This window comes from Schistocerca gregaria, chromosome 2, assembly GCF_023897955.1.
Source record: "Schistocerca gregaria isolate iqSchGreg1 chromosome 2, iqSchGreg1.2, whole genome shotgun sequence".
Classification (NCBI taxonomy): Eukaryota; Metazoa; Arthropoda; class Insecta; order Orthoptera; family Acrididae; genus Schistocerca; species Schistocerca gregaria.
In genome coordinates, this window is record NC_064921.1 from 75,281,294 (window position 1) to 75,304,184 (window position 22,891).

At 41.2% G+C, this 22,891-nt stretch overlaps 1 protein-coding gene across 2 annotated transcripts in view; it reads right to left on the minus strand.

Moving 5' to 3' along the window:
* LOC126336347 (gamma-tubulin complex component 5) overlaps positions 1-22,891 on the minus strand; it is a 203,596-nt gene that overhangs the window by 98,884 nt on the left and 81,821 nt on the right. For both annotated transcript variants that reach the window (XM_049999922.1, XM_049999924.1), the window contains exons 11-12: positions 18,660-18,879; positions 3,964-4,134 (exon numbers count right to left, since the gene is read on the minus strand). In XM_049999922.1, the coding sequence (XP_049855879.1) occupies positions 3,964-4,134; positions 18,660-18,879 (391 nt within the window). The remainder of the gene's footprint in view (positions 1-3,963; positions 4,135-18,659; positions 18,880-22,891) is intronic.

Consider the following 22,891-nt stretch of genomic DNA (forward strand, 5'->3'; position numbering starts at 1 on the left):
CGAATTTTTCTTTTGTTTCCTTTACTGCTTGCTCAATATAGATAATTGAATAACATTGGAGATAGGCTACAATCCTGTCTCACTCCATTCCCAACCACTTTTTCCCTTTTGTGTCCCTCAACTCTTGTAACTGTAATATGGTTTCTGTAAAAGCTATAAGTAGCCTTTCACTCCCTGTATTCTACCCCAGCCGTCTTCAGAATTTGAAAGAGAGTATTCCAGTCAACATTGCCAAAAGCTTTCTTTAAATCAACAAATGCTAGAAACATAGGTTTGCCTTTCCTTAATCTATCTTCTACGATAAGTTGTAGGATCAGTGTTGTTCCATGTGTTCCACATTTCTATGGAATCCAAATTGATCTTCCCTGAGGTCGGCTTCTACCAGTTTTTCTATTCATCTATAAAGAATGTGTGTTAGTATTTTGCCACCATGACTTATTAAACTGATAGTTTGGTAATTTTGACACCTGGCAACACCTGCTTTCTTTGGGATTGAAATTAATATATTCTAAAAGTCTGAGGGTACCTCGGCTGTCTCATACATCTTGCTCACCAGATGGAAGAGTTTTGTCATGGATTGCTTTCCCGAGGCTATAAGTAGTTTGGTGGTCAGTGGAAGTGTTTAAACTCAGAAGAGAGATCCTGGAGCCACTCTGTAGTAATTCTGAATGTGTGGGGTATCGCACTGTCTTGCTGGAATTGCCCAAGTGCATCGAATGAATTAATGGATGCAAGTGATTAAACAGGATGCTTCCATACGTGTCACCTGTCAAGGGTGATATCTGGACATATCAGATGTCCCGTATCACTCCAACTGCACATGTCCCACACAATCACAGAGCCTCCACCAGCTTGAACAGTACCCTGGTGTCAAGCAGGATCCATGGATTCATGAGAGGGTCTCCATCCCCGTACACATCCATCTGCTTGATACAATTTGAAACCAGACTCGCCCGACAAAGGCAACATGTTTCCAGTCATCAACAGTCCAATGTTGGCATTGGCGGGCGCAAGTGAGAAATATAGCTTTGTGTCGTGTAGTCATCAAGGGTACACGAATGGGCCTTTGGCTCCGAAAGCACATATCGATGATGTTTCATTGAATGGTTCGGACTCTGACACTTATTGATTATTCAACATTTCAATCCGTAGCAGAACGTGGAATGGCTCCACTTCTGTCACGTTAATGATTCTCTTCAGTTGTCATTGGTCCTGTTCTTGCAAGATCTTTTCCCGACCGCAGCGATGTCTGAGTTTTGATGTTTTATCGGATTCCTGATATTCACAGTACACTCATAAAATGGTCATACAGAAAAATCCCCACTTCATCAGTACCTCAGAGATGCCTTGTCCCATTGCTTGAGCACCGACTATAGCACCAAGTTGAAACTCACTCAAATCTTGATAACCAGACATTATAGTAGCAGTAACTGATCTAACAACTAGATCAGATACTTTTCATCTTATACAGGCATTGCTGACCACAGGGCCATGTATTCTGCCTGTTTACATATCTCTGTATTTGAGTACACATGCTTATGCCAGTTTCTTTGTCGCTTCAATGTATATAGACAGACTCTAACAGAAATACTTATTGCATTGTATTTAACTACGATTATACCTCTTAATGAGTATATCACCTACAACAGCACATTAAATTTTTAAATTTGGTCAATAAATATGTGAAACATTGTAAATGAGTTTTTGTTGCCCCCTGAAAACCATTGAGAGGCAACTTGCAAGTGGGACTGTGAACCAGTGAATCATGAACCATCGTTTAGTAATACCGTTTAGTTTATTTCTAGAATAATTATATCTAACAATAAGAAAAATTGTTTGGTGATGACAATGCAATTACCTGAAATTTTATTTTCATGTTTACTCAGAAAAAAAGAAATAAAGACCCAGCATATGTAAACTTTAGTGTATAGTTATGTGCAGGGTTTGTTCAAAAAATTCTGGATCTTTGTCCACAAATTTTTCTACACTTACCCTTTACTTACTGCGCATGGTCTCCTTCAAAATATACTCCTCCACAATTGATACATCATTCCCAATGCTGATTCCACCTCCAGAAGCAGTCTTTCTACGCCCCTTACTGGATTGCGTGAATCTCTGTCTGTAAATTTTCTTTTATCTCATGTCATTACAAATCATCTTTCTTTCAATGGGGTTTTCAGCTCTGATGATGCAGCACAGTGATATTTTTTGTGCAAGAGTCATGCACCAACAGGGACAAATGTGCAGGTACTTTATCATGACAAGAGTCATGAATTGTCTCGCCACATTTCAGGCAATTTCCTTCTCACGGGATTTCATGACATGGTCCAACTGAAATGTTTTCTTCTGGAATCTCTCTGACAGTTAGTCTTCGATTGGCATGAATAATTTCGTTGACATTCTTAACAGAGTTGTCAGTAGACACTGAAAGGCATCCTGATAAAGGGTCACCTTTAACTTCGGCCCAGTCATTTTAAATCGTGTGAACCATTCAGAACACTGAGTACGGGTTAAGAACTCATCACTGTAGACTTCCTGTAGTATTTGGTTGTCTCTCTGTATAGGTTTTCTCGAGTTTCATGCAAAATTTAATGCAGAAGTATCGCTCCTCTAACTCTGCAATCTCGAAATTCAAAAACTGTGTAACACTGCATTCTACTCAATACAGCACTGAACAATAAGTAACGAACATACAACAATGAAACTTCTGGCACTTACTCATTAAACAAATGTGTAAAGGGATGTGGATTGCATTAGCTCCAACATACCACTGGTGCGAAATAATGAATGTTCCAGAATTTTTTGAACGGACCTCGTGTGTGCTTTCAATATGATCAAATATCAGTGAAAACATGTAATTCTACAGATATGCACTTAAGTTTCTGGATGTTTATCTTAATACTAACATTTATTCCACAGGAAATTTAAACAATGATGAAAACTGAATGTCTGCAGTAATGTTATTTATGTGTATCTCTTGTTTCTTTTCAATGTGAAACAAGTATTAAACCCGAAACATTCTGCTGGCCTAGAAGTCTTTTTTTGGGAGGGGGGGGGGGGGGGGGCAGTCAGATATCCCACTTTTTGCAATTCCACTTGGCTATTTCAGTGCACGAATATATGCTAGGAATTGCCACTTGTACTACTTGACCTACAATCTTTGTTTATTTACTGTTAATGTTTGCACTGTTGGTAGTGCTGATTCATTTTGTGTTGAATTTTTGACTGGTTCAGACAGTGCAGATTTCTGTTTCCACTGTGATAAGCGGTCTGAGGATGTTATAGTGGATATGTGGCAATTTTAGATCTATGCAATCACTATTTCATCATGCCAAAATGAAAGTGTAATTTTAAAATATTTGTGGTCAGATGGAAAAAAAGACAGAACAAAAGTTGAAACAGTGAAGGCCTTGCTTATTACGAAAACACGCTTTAATGAGGTAACATATGCTCTCTTTTATGACAGAATGGAAAGTACTTCTCAGTAAAATATATAAAAGTAAGAAGTACAGTGACAGTGCAGCACAGTAATTGTAAACAGTTGTTTGCGATCATCCGAGTGCACGATGCACATGCCAACTCCCCCCACCCCCCTCTTGCATTACCAGTCTTCTGAAAGATGGGTTTGATGTGGCCTGCCATGAATTCCTCTCCTGTGTTTCCCTCTTCATGTAAGAGTAGCACTTGGACCCTGTGTCCTCAATTATTTGCTGGATGTATTCCAATCTGTCTTCCTCTACAGTTTTTACCTCTTACAACCATGGCCATTAAATTAAATTTTGTCAGCACAATTTCTGCCTCTTTTTTTTTCCTTGACTGTCCCAGGTTTTTTTATAAATGTCTTAAAATGCAGTATTTTTCAAAAATGAAACACAGAGCCTATTATAGTATTCAATTAAGTTCCTATATGGTAATGTACATGTTTATTTAACAACAAATTTCAGTATTTCTTGTGCTACTTACTGAAAACTTAATTTTGATGCTGTCCAATGTGTTTACTGATACGATTGTTTGTGATCTCTTAGAAACAGATACAGAAAATTTTGAGCTCAGTGAAGGGTACTGTTCATCTATACAGTTCTCCAATTGCATAGTTAGTGAATATGCATTGTCCCAGGCATAGTTTCTCTCAACCTAGTATGATAAACAAACACATTAATAACATGTGAATAGCATACATTAATAGAGGTGATCATTTGTAATGATTTAAACACACACACACACACACACACACACACACACACACACACACACAGAGAGAGAGAGAGAGAGAGAGAGAGAGAGAGAGAGAGAGAGAGAGAATCACATGGTGATAGTGGTTTCAGATTTTGGTCCCCAACAGTGAGATCAGGGTCCAATCATATAAGTAACCAGATAAGTCTAGTTTAACTGCTTACACAAATGCAGAACCACTCCATATTAGACATTGATACTGTTTTAAACCATATCAAGGCCAAAGGTATTTAAACTAATAACTGTATTATAAGTGGCAGATTGATAACAGGTACACCATAGGTGTGTTTGAGTGGTCTTGTTATCAAGGACACAGTGGTGTATCACAGGACATAGCCTAATATGGTGCAAACTGGTAGTACTATATACTTGTTCAGTGGCTGAAATGAGCTCCAAACAAGCTATAACTTCTTCAGCAGTTTTAGCTTTTAATTAAACTATTTAAGTACTATCCTCCGCCTCAGTAACATTCCAACTACTACAAGAGTTATGTTACAATAAATCATAATGTCTTCTCAACAAAATGTTTACCGTTTTGCGTTTCTATTCCCATGTCCTGGTACACAGCTGAATTTCACCATTTTCTTTCATTTCTGCTGGACTGTCATGCAATGTCTGCACAATTTTATCAATGGCATCAGCTGATAAAGATCTTGCAGTGCAGGAAGGGAATCACAGCAGGTAAATAGTGTTCACTAACAATGAGTACATTTAAGATCAGCCATAGCTCTGTATAACACAGGGTGGCTACTCAAACTTGGGAAATAAAAATCTCAAAGAATTCCAGGTACGGAAAGGAGAGGGAGATGAAGTCTTAAGAAGCTGCTGAGAAATTAAAGTGACCATGGGGTGGGGGTATTGAGCATCTCATAATAACTTTACTTTCCTCTTGGCTGTAGTTTAACGACAGTTTTCAACCACTCATAATTTATATGGACTAATGTTCAAATAATTAACACACTTTGCAATATTAAGTATTTTAAAATTTGTACTTTATAAAGCTCAATAAAATTAAATTCCACTGTTAGGTTAAAAAACAAAATTCCCTGAGATTTCCCCAATCTTTCCTGGTAAAATTTAATTCCTGAGTATTACAGGTTTTCCAGAAGAATTGCCACCCTTATTTATACGGTGCTCCTATTCAAACCATGTCGACCATTATTTAGAAAACTTAAAATATTAAATCTGCAATCCTTATATGTATATGAGATAATTATATTTTTGTACACCAGACATGAATTATTTGAGGGAAACCATTTTGTCCATTCACATTATACCAGAAACAAAGAAAATTTTATGCTCCCCACCCACCGCCTCAGACTGTATGCCCAGGGACCTTAATACATGGGAATGAAAATTTGTAATAAATTAAAAGGGAACAAGCTGACGCAGATGAATTTAGGCTCACTTAAAAGAAAGCTATATGAGGTACTGACACAGAAGTGTTATTACTCATTGGATGAATTCATGCGGAACAAACTGGAAATTTGAACTGGGTACTATGTGTTATCCTTACAGTGTCATTATTTATTATAGTGCTATTATTTATTAATGTAGAAATCATTGTAATTGTTTTATAAATTTTTGACATGTCTCCTGTATGCAAACCAAATAGATTGCAAATGTACGTCATGAGATGAATAAAACACAGTTCACAATGACGCCTATAGGTGCAAGTAACTGTATACTCAGCACTGGTGTTAAAAACCATTAAAATATTTCTTGCAAACCAGTGTTGGAATGATCATCATCTTAAATTCTGCCCTGTCAGGGGTTAACTTGAGACTTCATAAGCTTCTGGGAAGATTCCTTGTTCCAACCCAGTTCCAGGATATTAATATCTGCTACAAAAGTTCTTCCCTACTCTCCTGTCTACATGTTCACTTCATGTTTAATATTACGTGCTCTAGGTTAGTATAAACGGGAGTCTGAAGCCTTCCACCATAGAATTTGCGTGCATGATTTGGCTTTCACTAATATTTGTGAACAAATAACATGGCACACAGTACTAACATTACTGTTACTGGTGTTTCTTGATATTTGGTTCTAATGTATTTGAGTATTTTTAGATTTCAGTTCACACGAAATATATATGCATTTGTTAAACCTACATGCCAGATATGAATCTACAGTTGCTCCAGACGAGAAACTCAGTTGCAAATTTTGTAGGTTTCATTGTCAGTTTGTTTTAGGGTGCAAAAACAACTAGGGTGACACGCGCCTATTTCAGAATGGCACAACATTAAGATGAAAAAGGAGTTAAAAATGACTCACGTTAACCTAGATCAACAGTGGAAAAGAAATTAAAAACATGGATTTGGAGGAAGGTCCATAACCACAGAGACAACAGAGGTTCTGAACTAAAAATTAAATGTCCTTCGCCATATTGGTATGACAGATAAAAAGTAAAACACGATCAACAGCCTGCGTATCATTCATTAAAACTGCAGATAACTCTGGCAACAAAAATAAATGAGAACATACGTGGTTAAAGGAGGACATTCCATCAGGAAATGACTAAGCATCAATGTTCGAGGGCGATGAGCAGAAAGTGGTGAGGAACCACCACTTAAATGACGATGGCTAAAAAGACAATGCCCAATATGCAACCTAGCCAAAAATATCTCCTCACAGCGAGAGGGCTGAGAGGTGGTCAGCCAAGCCACAGGGACAGGTTTAATTCCCCGCAGCTTGCTCTCATGTAGGGAAGACTAGTGGTGATGCCAAAGTGACAAAGAGCAACACAGAGACCATCTTAAGGAATGGAAGACCTAGTGGGCCAAGGTTCAAGGACTGTAGCCTTGGCAACAGTGTCAGTGGCCTCATTTCCTGTCAGACCAATGTGACCAATAACCCACATAAACATCACAGTGGCTCCACCAACTGTGAACCAGTGGAAGCTTTCCTGGACCTGCTGCACTAAGGAATGGATGGTGCGCAGCACACAGAGGCTCTTAAGGGCACTGAGAGAGTCCAAGCAAATGACAATTTAAAAGCCTGTGTCACCATATGTACTGCATGTCCTGATACAGAGCGATTAGCTCTGGTGTAAATATTGAGTAGTGTTCCGAAAGCCAATACCAAAAAGTGTTGGTGCCAATGGTGAAGGCACACCCGACACCACAGTTAGTGCGACAGCCATCAGTGTACAAGAAGGCACTATCGAGAAGTTCCTTGTGACAAGGATTTAGACAATAATATGATAAGTAGTGGAAGTGAAGATGAATTTGCAGGATTTGCAGAAAGTGAATCGGATTATGAGATGTCCGGAGGAGAAGAGGACTCGTCATTTTCTTCTTCAAGTGACAATTATGCGTCAGCAAATGACGACGACCACCAAACACAACTGAATTGCAGTGCAAATACTTTTGTTGAAATTTGGACGAGACATCAGATGATCCGCCCCCTCCAAGCTTTGTGTATGCAGAAGTACCAGGCCCTAAACATATACCAGCAAACACCACACCAATTGATTTTTTCAATTTGTTGTTCTCGCAGCAGCTTCTTACAATTATGGTGACCGAGACTTAACAGATATGCTCGCCAGGTGATTCCGTCAACGCATTTATCGCCAAATTCGAGACAAACAGTGGCAACCAACAACTTTAGCAGAAATGAAGGCTTTTATAGCAGTGTTTTTGAATATGGGACTGATTAAAAAACCGACAATTTTTAGTTATTGGTCAATTCATACAAACCTGTTGACACTGTGATTTTCGCAAATGTTTTCACGCAACAGGTTTCAGTTGTTGCTGCGGTTCTTACATTTTGTAGACAATTCAAAACTTCACCCTCCTGGTCACCCACTGTATGATCCAACAGCCAAATTTCAAGTGTTGGTGGATATTTCCAACAATGTTTTCCGTCGCTACTACACTCCACACCAGCAACTGAGTCTCGATGAAAGTCTTGTTGGGACAAAGGCGCACTCACAGCTAATTCAGTACCTTCCCAAAAAACATCATCATAGATGGGAAGTCAAATTATGGATGCTGTGTGATTCAGTAGCAAATTACTGCCTAGGGCTTTATGCATACCATGGTGCAAAAAATGATGATGACAAAAACGAAACAAAACAGAATGGCCTGGGATATGTAGTCGTCATGAAACTACTAGCTCTTGGGAGCTACATGCAAAAAGGTTACCATGTGTTTTGCGATAACTTTTTTACATCTATTCCTCTGGCAGAAAAGCTGTATTCAGTCGGCACTTATGTAATGGGAACAATTAGAAGAAACAGAAAATTCCTGCCCACGTGGTCTTCTGTCGAATTATGCTGTAGGTCAGTTAAAGTTTTTCAGGAAATCTTTTATACTTCTCTGTGGCTTCAGACAGAGGAAATCACAGAGAAATCCAGTCCTCCTTGTGAGTACATCATCTTCTGCTACATCATCAGAAAAGGCAATTCGCAATAGACAGTCGGTCAAGAAACCAGATGTAATTTTTGAATATAATAAGTATATGGGTGGCATTGACTCATCTGATATGGCATACTGCTATTTAGATGAGAGGAGGACTGTCAAGATGTGGAAAAAGGTAGTGTTCAGCATAATTGCCAGGATGTTGCTGAATGCGTATGTTTTGTATAAGGAAAGCCTAAAGCCCAGCAACAAACCACTGACACGGCTGAAGCTTAACAGTATAGTCATTTGCAAACTTTCTCAACAGTAGTTTCAGGCAAGTACTGCAACCACAAGTGCAATAGATACAAATGTACCTGTTCCAACAGTATATGGTGTAGAGATTCTTCCGGGGAGAAAGGAACGCTACTGTAGTGTTTGTTCTACGAAGGATAAGAAGAGGCGTTCACGAACAGTATGTGCTTGTTGCAAGAAAGGACTGCATCCTTTATGTGTTGGTCAGCATGTGCGCAAGTAGTTGTCATAACTGCAACCTCACATTTGTCAGTGATTTAGGACTGAAGAACTGAGAACACGTTCAAAGCAAAACAATATTTTTTTGTAGTGTTATGTTCTTTTTGAGTTTTTCCTTAGTGAAATAAAAAGTTTTGTATTCCTTTATGCTGTTTTTGTTAAGGAAACTACTGAGATTTCATATGTACCTTAAATTTTGGAGTTTATCATCATTTGATGGTTCTCAGAGTAAACTGAAATCAAAGTTCTAATTTTCTTCGATAAACCCCATCACGAAAATATTTTTTTTTCTCTGAAAATATGTTCTTTGACAATGTGTATTGCACATATTACTTTAGCCAGCAGCATTCTCTAAAAATTAAAAAAAAATACATCCATTTATGCATTAGTTTAGATTTTATTGCAAGTATGGCAGAGATCTGCATTTTACTGTAAAATTGCATTGCACTTTTAACATAATCTTTTGAGAAAACGTCTGCCATTAAAAGGGTTAATGGCGATAGCAAAGAGGATGACACTCGGGATGGAACCCTGAGGCACACTGTTTTCCTAGATAAAGGTGTCCAACAAGGCAGAACTGACATATACCTTGAAAATTCTGTCTTTTAAAAATTTCTGAAGGAAACAGGCATGCGGCCTCGAAAGTCCCATGTGTAGAGACTACGAATTATACCAATCCTCCAGCACATGTCGTAGAGGCTTTCTCCAAATCGAAAAACACAGCCACAGTCTGGTATTTCTGCAGAAAACCGTTAATGACATGGGTTGAAAAAGGGACAAGATGTTCAACTGCAGAATGCTGTGCTCAAAATCCACTTTGTGCAGTGTTTAGTAAATTGTGAGACTCAAACCACCATGCCAACCGGGTATGAATCATACGTTTCATCACCTTGCTCACACTGCTGGTGAGAGAAATTGGGTGGTAGCTACAAGGAAGGTGTTTGTTCTTACTGGGCATAGGTACGGGTATGGCAGTGGCTTCACACCAGCACCAGGAAAACGTGCCTTCTGCCCAGATGCAATTATACGTATGAAGGACAAAGTGCTTGCCTGCAAGAGAAAGGTCCTGCAGCATCAGAATGTGAACATCATCTGCCCCAGGGGCAGAGGACTGGGATGAAGTGAGAGCATGACTAGCTCCCTCATAGTAAAGGCAGCACTGTAGCGCTCACAATTCTGAGAAAAGATGGGTATCACCTGAGCCTCCTCCAGTTGCTTGCCATGGGAGAAGGTGCGTTGATAGTGGGTGGAGCTTGAAATCTCGCAAAATAGCAGCCCAAGGTGTTGACCACAGCAATAGGGCCCACTATGACATCATCTGCTTTGGTCAGGCCAGAAATTGGGGAATGGACTTCGGCCCCAGAGTGCCACGAGAGGTTAGCCCATACGATGGAAGAGAGAATAGAACTGTTAAAAGAACTAGTAAATAAAATCCATTTAGCTTTTTTGCTATCCCCAAGAATGGGACGACATTGCACACACATTTTCTTATAGTTAATGCAGTTTGCCAGCATAGGATGATGGTTAAAAAGGGAGGGAGCATGTCTCTGCGTGCAAATTGCATCGTGGTATGCTCCAGTCCACCAAGGGACCAGGACATTATGAGGTAAAGATGAAGAGCGAGGAACGGAACTTTCTGTGGCGGTAAGGATAATGTTGATAAGGTAGTCCATCTGGTGAAATACTGTTCTAGTTGGCCTTTAAAATCTGCCACATAGGTGGGGTAGGAGTCAGCCAATGGAGAGCACATGGAAGATGGTTGCTCAAGTACTTATCGAAGAGACCCGGACAAGCTGGACAGTGCAGAAGGAGGGGTCCAAATGGGAATAGGTGTGCATGGATTCTGAAGGAATGGATTCTGAAAGGAATGTGGGTGCTCTTGTGTTAAAGCAGATGAGATTAAGTTGTTTGAGAAAGTCAGCCAAGAGGGCTCCTCTCCATCTCCATCAGGTTCTGGGAGACCCCCATAGGTGATGGCACACATTTAAGTCACCAAACAGCAGAAAGGGATTAAGGAGTTGCCCAATAAGCTGAGGGTAGTCTGCCCTGGTAACACCGAATAAAGGAGGGATGTAATGGTCAAATGAAGAAGGAAAATGCAGTCTGCAACAGCCTGAAGCTAGGTAGGAGATGGTTTGACTGTGAACATCATATAGAATGAGCAGCATGACTCCCACATGAGACAGAACGTCATTCACAGGGGGAAGGTCAAAGAGGACCAGAAAGAAATGCGCCCAGATCTCCTGGGCGGCTCACTCATCGAGGTACATGGGACAACCTTGAGAAGAGGCTGCTTGGTCACCATTGCAATCAATGGAGTGGGGAGAAGGAGGCAGACAATCACCCCCATCAGCAGCATCACTACTGCAGGTTACAAACTCGGCCGGGTGTCGACAGGACATTTGAGTATGGTTGTAACGGTGACACTGGTAGCAGCACATCGAGATCGGAATGCACTGTCAGACTGTGATAACTTCATGACTTGCACTGATCTTTCACAGAAACACCACTCTAGCATAAGTGAGAAAAAGAGTGTGTGTGGGCACTAAGGATGCGGCTACCTGTTTCATCACCTGATGGACTGCAATGATGCCCTGATCAGAGAAGTACGTTTGGATTTCTGCCTCAGTCACACTATCGAGTAGCCTAGTGTCAATAACACCAAGTGAAGAATTCAACATGTGATGGGCCTAGACATGAACAGGATAGCCAAGAAGGGGCGAACCTGCAAGCAGTTATGCTTAAGAAGCTGAAGTCCTCACCAAAAGCTAAGTGCCATTGCATAAACGAGAGTAGGATTTCACAGGGCTGTCAAGTGCATCAACACCTTTCCAAATAATAAGTGGATTTACTGTTGCAAAGGACTGACTGGTTTCAATACATGAAACCACAAGGAACAGTAGTGCAGCTGGGAGGGTCTTTGAATCAATAGCCTCATTTTGTTTCCGTTTAGTGGACGTAGACTGTGATGAAGAGGATTGGCTCATTGCAAGAGAATCCCCCATGATTGCCAGCATCTCCGAGAATCCCCCATGATTGCCAGCATCTCCGATGGTGCTTTCCTTCCAACTGCCCCCCCCCCACCTCCCCCCCCTCAGAGGGAGGCACACCTGCTTTAGGTGATTGTTCACTCCTCAGGTGACACCTTCCAAACACCTGACAGGGAGGAATTGGAAATTTGGGAAGGGATTAGCTCAGGCAATCACCCTACCCTGGGCCTGGGCCTGGCAAGTACCAGGGGGTGCCTGGGGCTGGTAATTACGCGTTACCCAGTCACTTGTTAGATGTCAGACACATAGGCTGGCCTCCAGGAGTGCACTGGGGGGGGGGGGGGGGGCAGGGAGAGAGGGAGGGGGTGTGAGAGAGAGAGAGAGAGAGAGAGAGAGAGAGAGAGAGAGAGAGAGAGAGAGAGAGAGAGAGAGAGGAGGGGGGGGTGGGGGGGAGGGGGGGCCATAAACAGTGGAGAGACTGTTCTGATATCGGCTACTGAATATGCAGAACACATTTCCAAAAACATCCCAGACATGTTCCCAAGTGAGGGGAAAAACAAAAGCAAGAGGGCAGATGTGCAGCACAGAAGGGAAAAGATGCTGCAAAGGCTGGGGCCCCACAGTCCCAAGTACGAGCCTGCCAAAAAGCGGCGAGCCCCATAGGGGATTTCATTGTTGGCAAAACACTTTAAGTTACATCATTCCTCCCTCCACAATACAATAGATTACTTTCAGGGTAGAGTACACTCCCTCTGGTCCCAACTCATCCCAAAAGCACTCTCACATAGGGTGAAACCAATATTTCCTGCTACCCACACTCCTCTCTGACAAGACTAAATAGAACATAAATGAATGGCGGTTCACTCATCAGATGGTATAGTGATAGGTTAAGTGGATATACTGCAGTCATTCACCAATTAATGAACACCAGCAATTGTGATAGTAAGTTGTAATAAAGGCAGAGCTCTGTATGTGTCACACCATGAAAAGTTGCCTTGGAGTGGCAAGTGACAGCTCACCAGTCCCTCCACACAGGTTGGAAATGGGGCTAGTTGTGTAGGCCACTATGGCAAACTTTACTCCCTGATTACAATATGCCAAGAAGTCCCTGCCAGTGAGGCATTTTGAATTATCAAGAATATTTCGAAAATCTAGATGCACTTTTTCCAAATATTTCGAAAATCTAGATGCACTTTTTCCCTCATTTAGGAACTAGAACAATTTATCAAATATTTAGCCAAGAAATATCATGTAGCTTTTTGTTCTTTTATTCTGCAATTCCGCCTAATAATAATAATAATAATAATAATAATAATAATAAAAGATTAAGATGTACACATATGGATTTCTTTGTAGAATATCTAAATTCTATAGCCCGCCTATTCCTGTTGCCTCTAAATTCTTAGCTGCAACAATAGCTATAGTGCTTATCAACGAATGGCGAAAGAACAACATACAATTACACCTCAAGTGTTCCCTACATAAATATTAAAATAGTTAGCAGAAATAACAACACCAAACCTATCTGAGGTAGCCTTTCGAGACTGGAGCAGCAATACTGCTCAGTGAAGAAGGATCCTACAGAAATATCCCACTTTCAAAAATCAAATTCATGCAGGTGCCATATAATTTTTTTTGTAAACTAGTGGTACCTTACACTTTATCTAGGTTGCTTGTATCAGAAAACCATTTTCATTACTTTACCAAGTTGGACCTAGTTATCAAATGTGCAAAGTCATTTATGAGAACCTGTGTTTTACTGAATCCATGTAAAACTGTAGTTGGTCATCCAACTAGTTTCTTTCCCATAAAGCCAGTCAGTATAATGCTACAATAACCACTTTCTATGGTAAATCCTTATGCCACTCTGGGAATTATAACAGACTTTTTCAAAGCCTTTAGGCATGTGCAATCACACCATATCATTATAGTTAATGTATGGTTAAATTAAGTCCCCACTCCCTGAGCCACATCATTTGCTACAGATTACAGCTATCCATATGATAATTGTGGTTCCTCTAGAACATAGTAACACACTATATGCTGTATGCTCTCTATCTCTAACCTGCTGATTCAGTCTTCTTCAGTTTGACATGATGCATATCTATTTGGATAAATCTTACTGGTGACTGTTCCCCATGGAAGATGGAGTATGACAGCGAAGTGGACATAAGGTTTTGATACGAGGTTAGATCCATGCAGGAGAAGACACAAAAAGTGTGAAATTCGCACTGTGGGACCAGCTGTTTGTTTATGGTGATAACAGGAAATTCTGACACTGGTCGAACAGAGGGTCTGGACTCTCAGCAAAATATAAACAGCATGCAAATGAGATCTGCACTCTAACACCTGAAGAAGGCAGCTAACAAATTTGCTGAAATATAATGTGAAATGACACTAATTTGGATGAAAACTCAAAAATCCATCGATTATCCTGAGAAAGCTTGAAGATCAAATTGCGGAGATGTGTATGAAATCCTTTTGTATCCTCCCAAAATTCAGATCTGGCTCCTCCTAATTATGGATTATTTGTCTTACCACCGTTCATGTGCAAAGGGAACAGTTCAACAGTTACAGTTCAGTGATACTTGATGTTAGTAGGACCCTCTAGGTGTTCCAGTCGTATTCAACAGAACACGTATTATCAAACTCCCATAAACGTAAACTAAACCCATTTATGTGAATGACAAGATATTCACAGAGGAATAAATTTATGTACTTTCTGTAACAGTTATATATTTTTTAATTCTATTCTCTTGGATTGCAACTTTCAGTGTGATATTTTACTGACTTTTCAACAGTGGGAACAGAATACAACAGACCACGATCCAACACCGAAATCTACAAACATGGAGAGAACAGAATACATACTATGTGCAAAACAAGAATGTCATTCTTTGGAAATTTGGCAAGAATGGAGAATGACAGGTACGCTAAACAAATCATTAATAAAATAATGAATCTTGGAGGATGACCAGTGAGGTTTACACAGACGTTAAATGACATCAAAGAAGCAAACAGTGAGATAACGGGCACACACAACAGAAACTTAAACAGGAAAAATATTCAGGTGATCTTCAGGGAAGAACATGAGAGAAAAAGAATGCACTGTCATAACACTGAGGATCTCCAAAGACGGAAATCAGAATGCTTGAAATTAATGAGGGAAGAAGGAAGAATGCAAGAATGTCCGTACTGATTTAATGTGCTCTGTAAAAATGCCATTTGAATAAATAAATAAATAATACTGGCCTGAAGATTAATAAGCTACAAGAAAAGCTAAGCTTTCATTTATAATATTGGTCTTTCTTTGTGTTTGTTACACTTTAAGATACATCACACAAATGTGTGAACAAAATTTTAAATAATGACATAAATGTCTGGTCTTCTGAACTCGAAATTTTTCTAAGTGGCTGATCCTCCGAGTCTTAAGTTTTGAATGAGTGTCAAACACTCTGTGGTTTAAGAAAGTCACCAACATTCTTGCACGTAACATAATTCATCTTGCGTAAAATGAAATTTACTTTGTAATTAATGATTTTCAAACCAGCATTCTCAATACTGTCCTGAACCAGTCAGAAATAAGTTCGTTTACTAACAGCTAGAGTGTGCCAGCACTACTGTGTATGTGCAGCTACAATTATGTAAGAAGCCCATATGTTCACATGTGTAAAGTATTAAGAGATCTTACATTACATCATAAAAGAAACAAGACAGTATCAGAGGGTACTCCAAGAGCATCGTAATTTCATAAACCATACTAAAATGTATAATTTGGCTTAAAATGCACATTTGTGCATCCAGATTCACAATGAAATTTGGTTTTTTATTATGACATGATGTCATATGTGCCAGAAGGTGAAAATATGCACTTAAAATTCAGCAACAGTTGAAACTAGCCAATAGTGTGGAATGAAACACTTCACTTCAAATAAATTGCTGCCTCAGTGAGAAAGATTAATGAAAGCCAAATTTCTTCAGCAAACCAACAAATATAGCATCATTGTTCTGCATGGCGATTAATGCTTGACTGCCAAAAACATGGAAATAAAAATCACAAAACTGAAACTAATAACATATTTAGCCTAATTACATGAATGTATTTAATTTCCTTAATAGTTCCCGGCCACAGAAATCATTTTGTTCAGTTTTGTCTCGCCATGTTTTTGTTGTAAGGAGCTGAATAAGTACCTTTCAAGTGTTACATTTACTTTTGGCATAAAGTGATTATCAATCTTTTTCAGTACCATTTGGAGGTTTCATTACTCACCATCACCAAAGTCTAGCACATTATGTACAGGGCATCTCACATAAAAGCGGTACACATCACGCACCAGTTAATCACCTATAGTCAAATTGCTTGTGAAGTAGTAAGACTTGTCTCTAAAGTTGGCTAGACTGTATTTTATCAGAGTACAGCTGTGTTGTTGTGAGAAGCTCTTATTGCTGAGTTGTTACTGAAACTGGGTAGTTCACATTAGAATAGCAAACTGATATTGTGGAGTGTTACATGAAAATAGGTTCCATCAAGTAATGTAAAGAAATATTTGAGGCGCAGTATACCGGTAGGAAATTCCCCACAACTAGCACTATTCACCATATATACAAGAAATGGAGGGCTGTAGGATCTGTTCAGAAGTGTGCAGTGGAATAGGCGACCAACAGTGAGGATACCTGAAACTATAGGCGAAATTCACATGGATATTTGTGAAGTCCCCACTAAGTCAAAAAGGAGTTTATCACAGAATGTTGGTGTATCTCTTAAATCATGTCATCAGATACTAAAGGAAGAAAGAAAAAAATGAAATTAAAAGTCCATCATGTGACTCTGGTGCAAGAGTTGAAATCTAAGGATCTGAAAAAAAAGAGATTTCATTATTTTAACCTGTTATTACCATCAATTGCTAACTTTTACTTGGGCCCTTTGCTTTACTTCATGTCAGATGTGGCCTAGTTTCATTTGTCAGCAGGCTATGTAAACTCTCAGAATTGCTGATCTGGTCACAGGACAACCCAAATACTCTGCATGAGCAGCCTCTCCATTTAGAGAAGATAGGTGTTCAGTGTGTGTTGCCCAACATGCGCATTATTGGCCTGATATTTTTCAGTTGTACCTTAAACAGTGCCAAATATCTAGAGATCTCTGATTCTTTCTATGCGCAACCAACAAATGCAGAGAAGCTGTGTGCAGTATTCCAGCAAGATGGAGCAACTGCTCACACATCCAGTAAAAGTACGGCCCGTGTCACCAACATGATCCCTGAAGACAGACTTGTCAGCACAGGCCCCTGGTCCCCAAGGCCTCCAGACTTAACATAGTGTGACTTTTATTTATGGAGCACACTAAAAAGTAAACTGTATGCTGACAATCCTTGCACAATAGACAGTCTTGAACAGAACATTACTACAGAAATCAAGAACTTCACACCTGCAGAATTACAGAGTGTAGTTGGTAACACCAGCACATGAAATCAGCATGCCTGGATGCCCATGGCCACCACTTCCAGTGTCTCTGATAAACAGGTAACTACATGTTTTTTAACATTACTATTATCTGTTCTTATTTAGTTATTTCATTGTTACTTGAATCTCAAGTATAAGGTGTACTGGTTTTATGTGGGATTCTCTATATAACCAAGGCATCACTACAAATCATGGACATACATATGGTTAGTTGCAAATTTCCTGCTTCGGTATTCATTTGTGTCACTGTGGAATAGAACACTAATTTTTGATTCCACAGCTTCCATACACTCATCATGTTTTCCATATTTGTCACCAACAGTTTTGGCAGATGCAATCCCACTTTGGGACTACTTTTTGTCAGAATTTCCAGTTTCCGCACTTGTATTGGTACTGTTGACGGACCTTATATTTGTAAAACTATTTTTAACTTCTTACACCATGTAACATTCATGCATTGAATATATAATGCTCTAGCAAAGCACACATATCTCACTGCCTAGGACATAAGTACAATAATGGCATACATTATGTAATACAAGATAAACAAGGGAGAGCCTGGCGGAGAAATTTTCAAAAAATATAAAATACTTACTATCCACTCTATGTACGTCCTACAGACAATGATATTTGTGAAACCAAGTACAGAACATAATGCAATTAATATTTATGTACATAATGACAATAGACAGAGAAGGGAAACTCCCACAGCAGTAATAAAAAAGTTGTAAACTGCAGTACACACACAATAGAAACAATTTTTTTTACAACAGATCCACATGATCTTAAGATAGCTAATCTAAATACCTTAAAGAATAAACTGAAGCATTTAGTGACAAAGAAATGCTGTGAATCTCCTTGTAAAGGTATTAGTGCATATAGCATGGAGTTTGTTTTTGTAACAAAAAACTGATAATTTTCAATCTTCACTTTTTATATCAATTTATGCATTTATCTTTCATTGCTGAGAGAAGTACAATAATTAGTACAACCTTGTATCTCAATGTACATGTGAACTACAACCATGACATGCCCAAAACCTGACTGTTATACAGACAGCAAATAAATAAACAAAATAAATAAGTAATGGTAATCATACCTCCCTGAATACGTGTGAACAGAATTTTTCCATGTCACTTCCCTCCATGAGATAAATATTTCTTACAACGGAGAGCTGAACTGCAATGTTGTATTCAGAATGCAATATATTTTTCACTAGAGAACACGCAGTACCATGTTTCTCATATATGAAGTAGCTGAATACAGATTCCAACAACGGTTTTACAGGGAAACATCCAGAGGACAGTTTCTGTATAACCCTGTAATTAAAGGAATTTTATATGTTGTTACAAATATAAGAACAAACTGTATCAACAACATGCCTAAAACATAAGGGAAATTAGTGTTACCCCAAGATCAATTCTAATATTTTGTTAACCACAAAGAAAACAACTTCACTTAATAGCACTGGCTTCACTGCTTATAATTCATTTATACTACAATGAGTCTACCTAAAATCAAATGAAGTTAAGAACTGTTACCAACTAGACATTCTGCTTTAACAGAACAATCAATAAATGGAAAATCTGGGATGGAACAACAACAATATGAATTAGGATAGATAGCTACTCACCATGAAGATGATATGTTGAATTGCAGACAGGCACGACGAAAATACTGTTACACATAAGCTTTCGGCCAAACCCTTCTTCAGAAAGAAAAACATTCACACTTTCACACAAGCAAGCACTCCAGCCAGACTGCAATTGATATGCATCAAACAGGAGCAACAATCTGGAATGGATCAGGGAAGGAAGAGGGAAAGCAGAGTATAGGTGGGGGAAGATCAATCAGCAGTGGCTGACAGAGTGTGCAGGGACTAGATGTGGTAGGACAGGACTGCCAGGTGCAGCGTTGAGAGGTTATGGGGAAGTGACAGGGTGGAAAACAGAGAGTGCAAAGGAGAAGAGCAGAGAAGGGAAAAAGAGTGGCAAGTGCACCAGCAGAGAGCAGCACATAACGAGGGTGGGGAGGAGGAAAACTATGAGGAGGAGACAGGAGACAGGACAGAGGACGTGGAAATAATTGGGTGGAGGGTGTGGGGACAGTAGGTTACTGTAGGTTGAGGTTGGGATGATTTCAGGATTGAAGAACATGTTGTAAGGATAACTCCCACCTGAGCAGTTCAGAAAAGCTGGTAGTGGAGGGGAGGATCAAGACAACCAGGTTGTGAAGCTGCCACTGAAATTAAGCATGTTATGTTCAGCTGCATGTTGTCCCACAGGGTGGGACACTTTGCTCTTAGCCAGAGTTTGGCAGTGACCATTCATCTTGGTGGACAGCTGGTTGGTAGTCATAAAAATATAGAAAGGTTGGTTGGTTCGTTTGTGGGATTAAAGGGACCAGACTGCTACGGTCATCAGTCCCTTTTTCCAAAACTTAAAAACACCCACACAAAATAAAAGCAACAATGGAAAAGACGACAGACGACACAGGACAAGAAAGACTTAGACAGAGACCAGACAAAAGGAATTAAAAGCACACAGAGTGTGACAGTGGTTGGCCGAAGACAGAGACAAAAAGGGAAAAGCCAACCACCGAGACGCACATTAAAAACTCCATCCTAAACCGTAGGCCAAAGACCAGACTCAACACAAAAAAGGACAAACACTTAGGTTAAGGGATAAAAGCCCCCTGCTCGAATAAAATGCAAAACTAAGCCTGCCATGGCAGTGTCATCTGTTAAAAGGGCAGGGAGCGTATCAGGCAGCACAAATGTCTGCCTGAGCACAGCTAAAATGGGACAGGCCAACAAACTGTGGACCACCATAAAAGCCGCCCCGCAGCGACATAGAGGCAGGTCCTCACGGCTCAGTAAATATCTGTGCGTCAGCCGGGTGTGGCCAATGTGGAGTCAACAATGGACAACAGAGTCCCTGCGAGTGGCTCGCATGGATGACCGCCACACAGTCGTCGTCTCCTTGATAGCAAGGAGTTTATTGGGTGTGGTCACATTGCGCCTTTCAGCGTCCCAAAACGCAAAAACTTTGCGGCGTAAGACTGCCCGCAAATCAGTCTCCGGGAGGCCAATGTCCAGAGTTTGTTCACTGGTGGCCTGTTTGGCCAGGTGGTCAACATGTTCATTGCCCGGGATGCCGACATGATAAGGGGTCCACACAAAGACCATAGAGCAGCCTCAACAGGCAAGAGTATGGAGGGACACCTGGACAGCAATCACCAGATGAGAGAGAGGGAAGCCCTGGTTAATAGCTCGTAAACTGTTCAGGGAGTCGCTACAGATAACGAAGGACTCACCTGAGCAGGAGCAGATATACTCTAGGTCACAAAAGACGGCGACCAGCTCAGCAGTGAAAATGCTGCAGCCAGGTGGCAATGAGCTTTGTTCGTAATGGTGCCTAGAGTGAGAGCATAACCAACAAGACCAGCAACCATCAAACTGGCAGTGTAAACAATGCCAGAGCCCTGATACGTGGCAAGGATGGAAAGAAAGCGGCGGTGGAAAGCCTCTGGAGGGAGGGAGTCCTTCAGGTTCTGTGCCAATTCAAGCTGAAGGCAAGGGCGGGGCACACACCATAGGGGTGTACGCATGGGGAACCGGAAAGGAGGTGGAAGAGAAAAAACCCCAAGCCCGGAGAGAAGCTCTCTGACGCGGGACCGTGATTGTACAACCCGACCAGGGTCGACGTTCTGGGAGATGGACGACCGACTGAGGGAACAGCAGACAATAATGCCCGGCCATGCTACAAACAGGTGTAGCATAAGCAGCCAGTAAATGTTGGCGCCGTAACCGCAGTGGAGGGACGCCTGCCATCACAAGTATGCTGTTCACAGGGCTGGTCCGAAAGCACCAGTGGCAAGTCGGATTCCACTGTGAACGATTGGGTCCAGCACCTGCAATGCAGAAGGGGATGCTGAACCGTAAGCCAGGATCCCATAATCCAGACGGCACTGGATTAACACCTGGTAGAGCCATAAGAGGGTAGATCGGTCGACGCCCCAGCTGGTGTGGCTCAAGCATCGCAGAGCATTAAGATGCTGCCAACACAACTGTTTAAGTTACCGAATATGTGGAAGCCAAGTCAACTGAACATCAAAACCACACCCAGAAACTGATGTGTCTTCACGACAGCAAAAGGTTTGCCGTCAAGATAAAGCCGCGGCTCAGGGTGAGCAGTGCGTCACCGACAGAAATGCACAACGCAGGTCTTGGCAGCCGAAAACTGGAAGCCATGCGCTACAGTCCAAGACTGCGCCTTGCGGATAGCGCCCTGCAGCTGACGTTCAGCAGCTGCAATGCCAATGGAGCTATAGTAGAGGCACTAGTCGTCAGCATACAAGGAAGCTGATACAGACGTTCCCATCACTGCAACGAGCCCATTAATTTCAATTAAAAACAGGCAGACACTTAAGACAGACCCCTGTGGTACCCCATTCTCCTGAACTTGGGGGAACTACAGAAGGCTGCAACTTGCATGCAGAAGGTACAATGCAACAGAAAATTTTGTATGAAAATTGGCAGCGGACCCCGAAGACCCCAACCATGAAGCGTTGAGAGGATGTGATGGCACCATGTCATATTGTACGCCTTCCGCATGTCAAAAAAAAGACAGCAACGAGGTCTGACGGCGGGCAAAAGCCGTAGGGATAGCTGACTCCAGGCTCACCAGACTGTCGGCAGCAGAGCGGCCTTTACGGAACCCACCCTGAGACGGAGCCAGAAAGGCCCCGAGACTCTAGTACCCAACTCAACAGCCGGCTCACCAAGTGTTCAAGCAACTTGCAAAGAACGTTGGTGAGGCGAGGCTAATGGGGCGGTAGCTGTCCACCTCCAATGAGTTCTTGCCAGGTTTCAAAATGGGAATAACGATGCTTTCCGTCCATTGCGACAGAAACTCACCCTCGACTCAGATACGGTTGTAAAGGGCAAAGAGGCGTCGCTGGCAGTCCACTGAGAGGTGTTTCACCATCTGACAGTGGGTGCGATCTGGCCCAGAAGCTGTATCAGTGCAAGCAGCTAGGGCACTGTGGAGTTCCTAATCTTGGCCCAAACGTGTGATGGAAAGATATAGAGGCCAATGGTGGAGACATACCGTTCCCAGTACTCCTACTTGTGTTGGTGAATAAGGCCGAGGGGCCCGTGCACGCAGCCGTTTAAAGGCGATGAGGTATTCTATTGAGGGATGTCACTTGTGATGCTGGAGCGGCCACCGGCAGATTACGCCGCTGGGTCACTTGCTGCCACCGGTTCAGTACCCGTGCAAAGTGACATCCATTGCGTCCGAGGGTCCAGCGAGATCCAGGTCTTCAGAA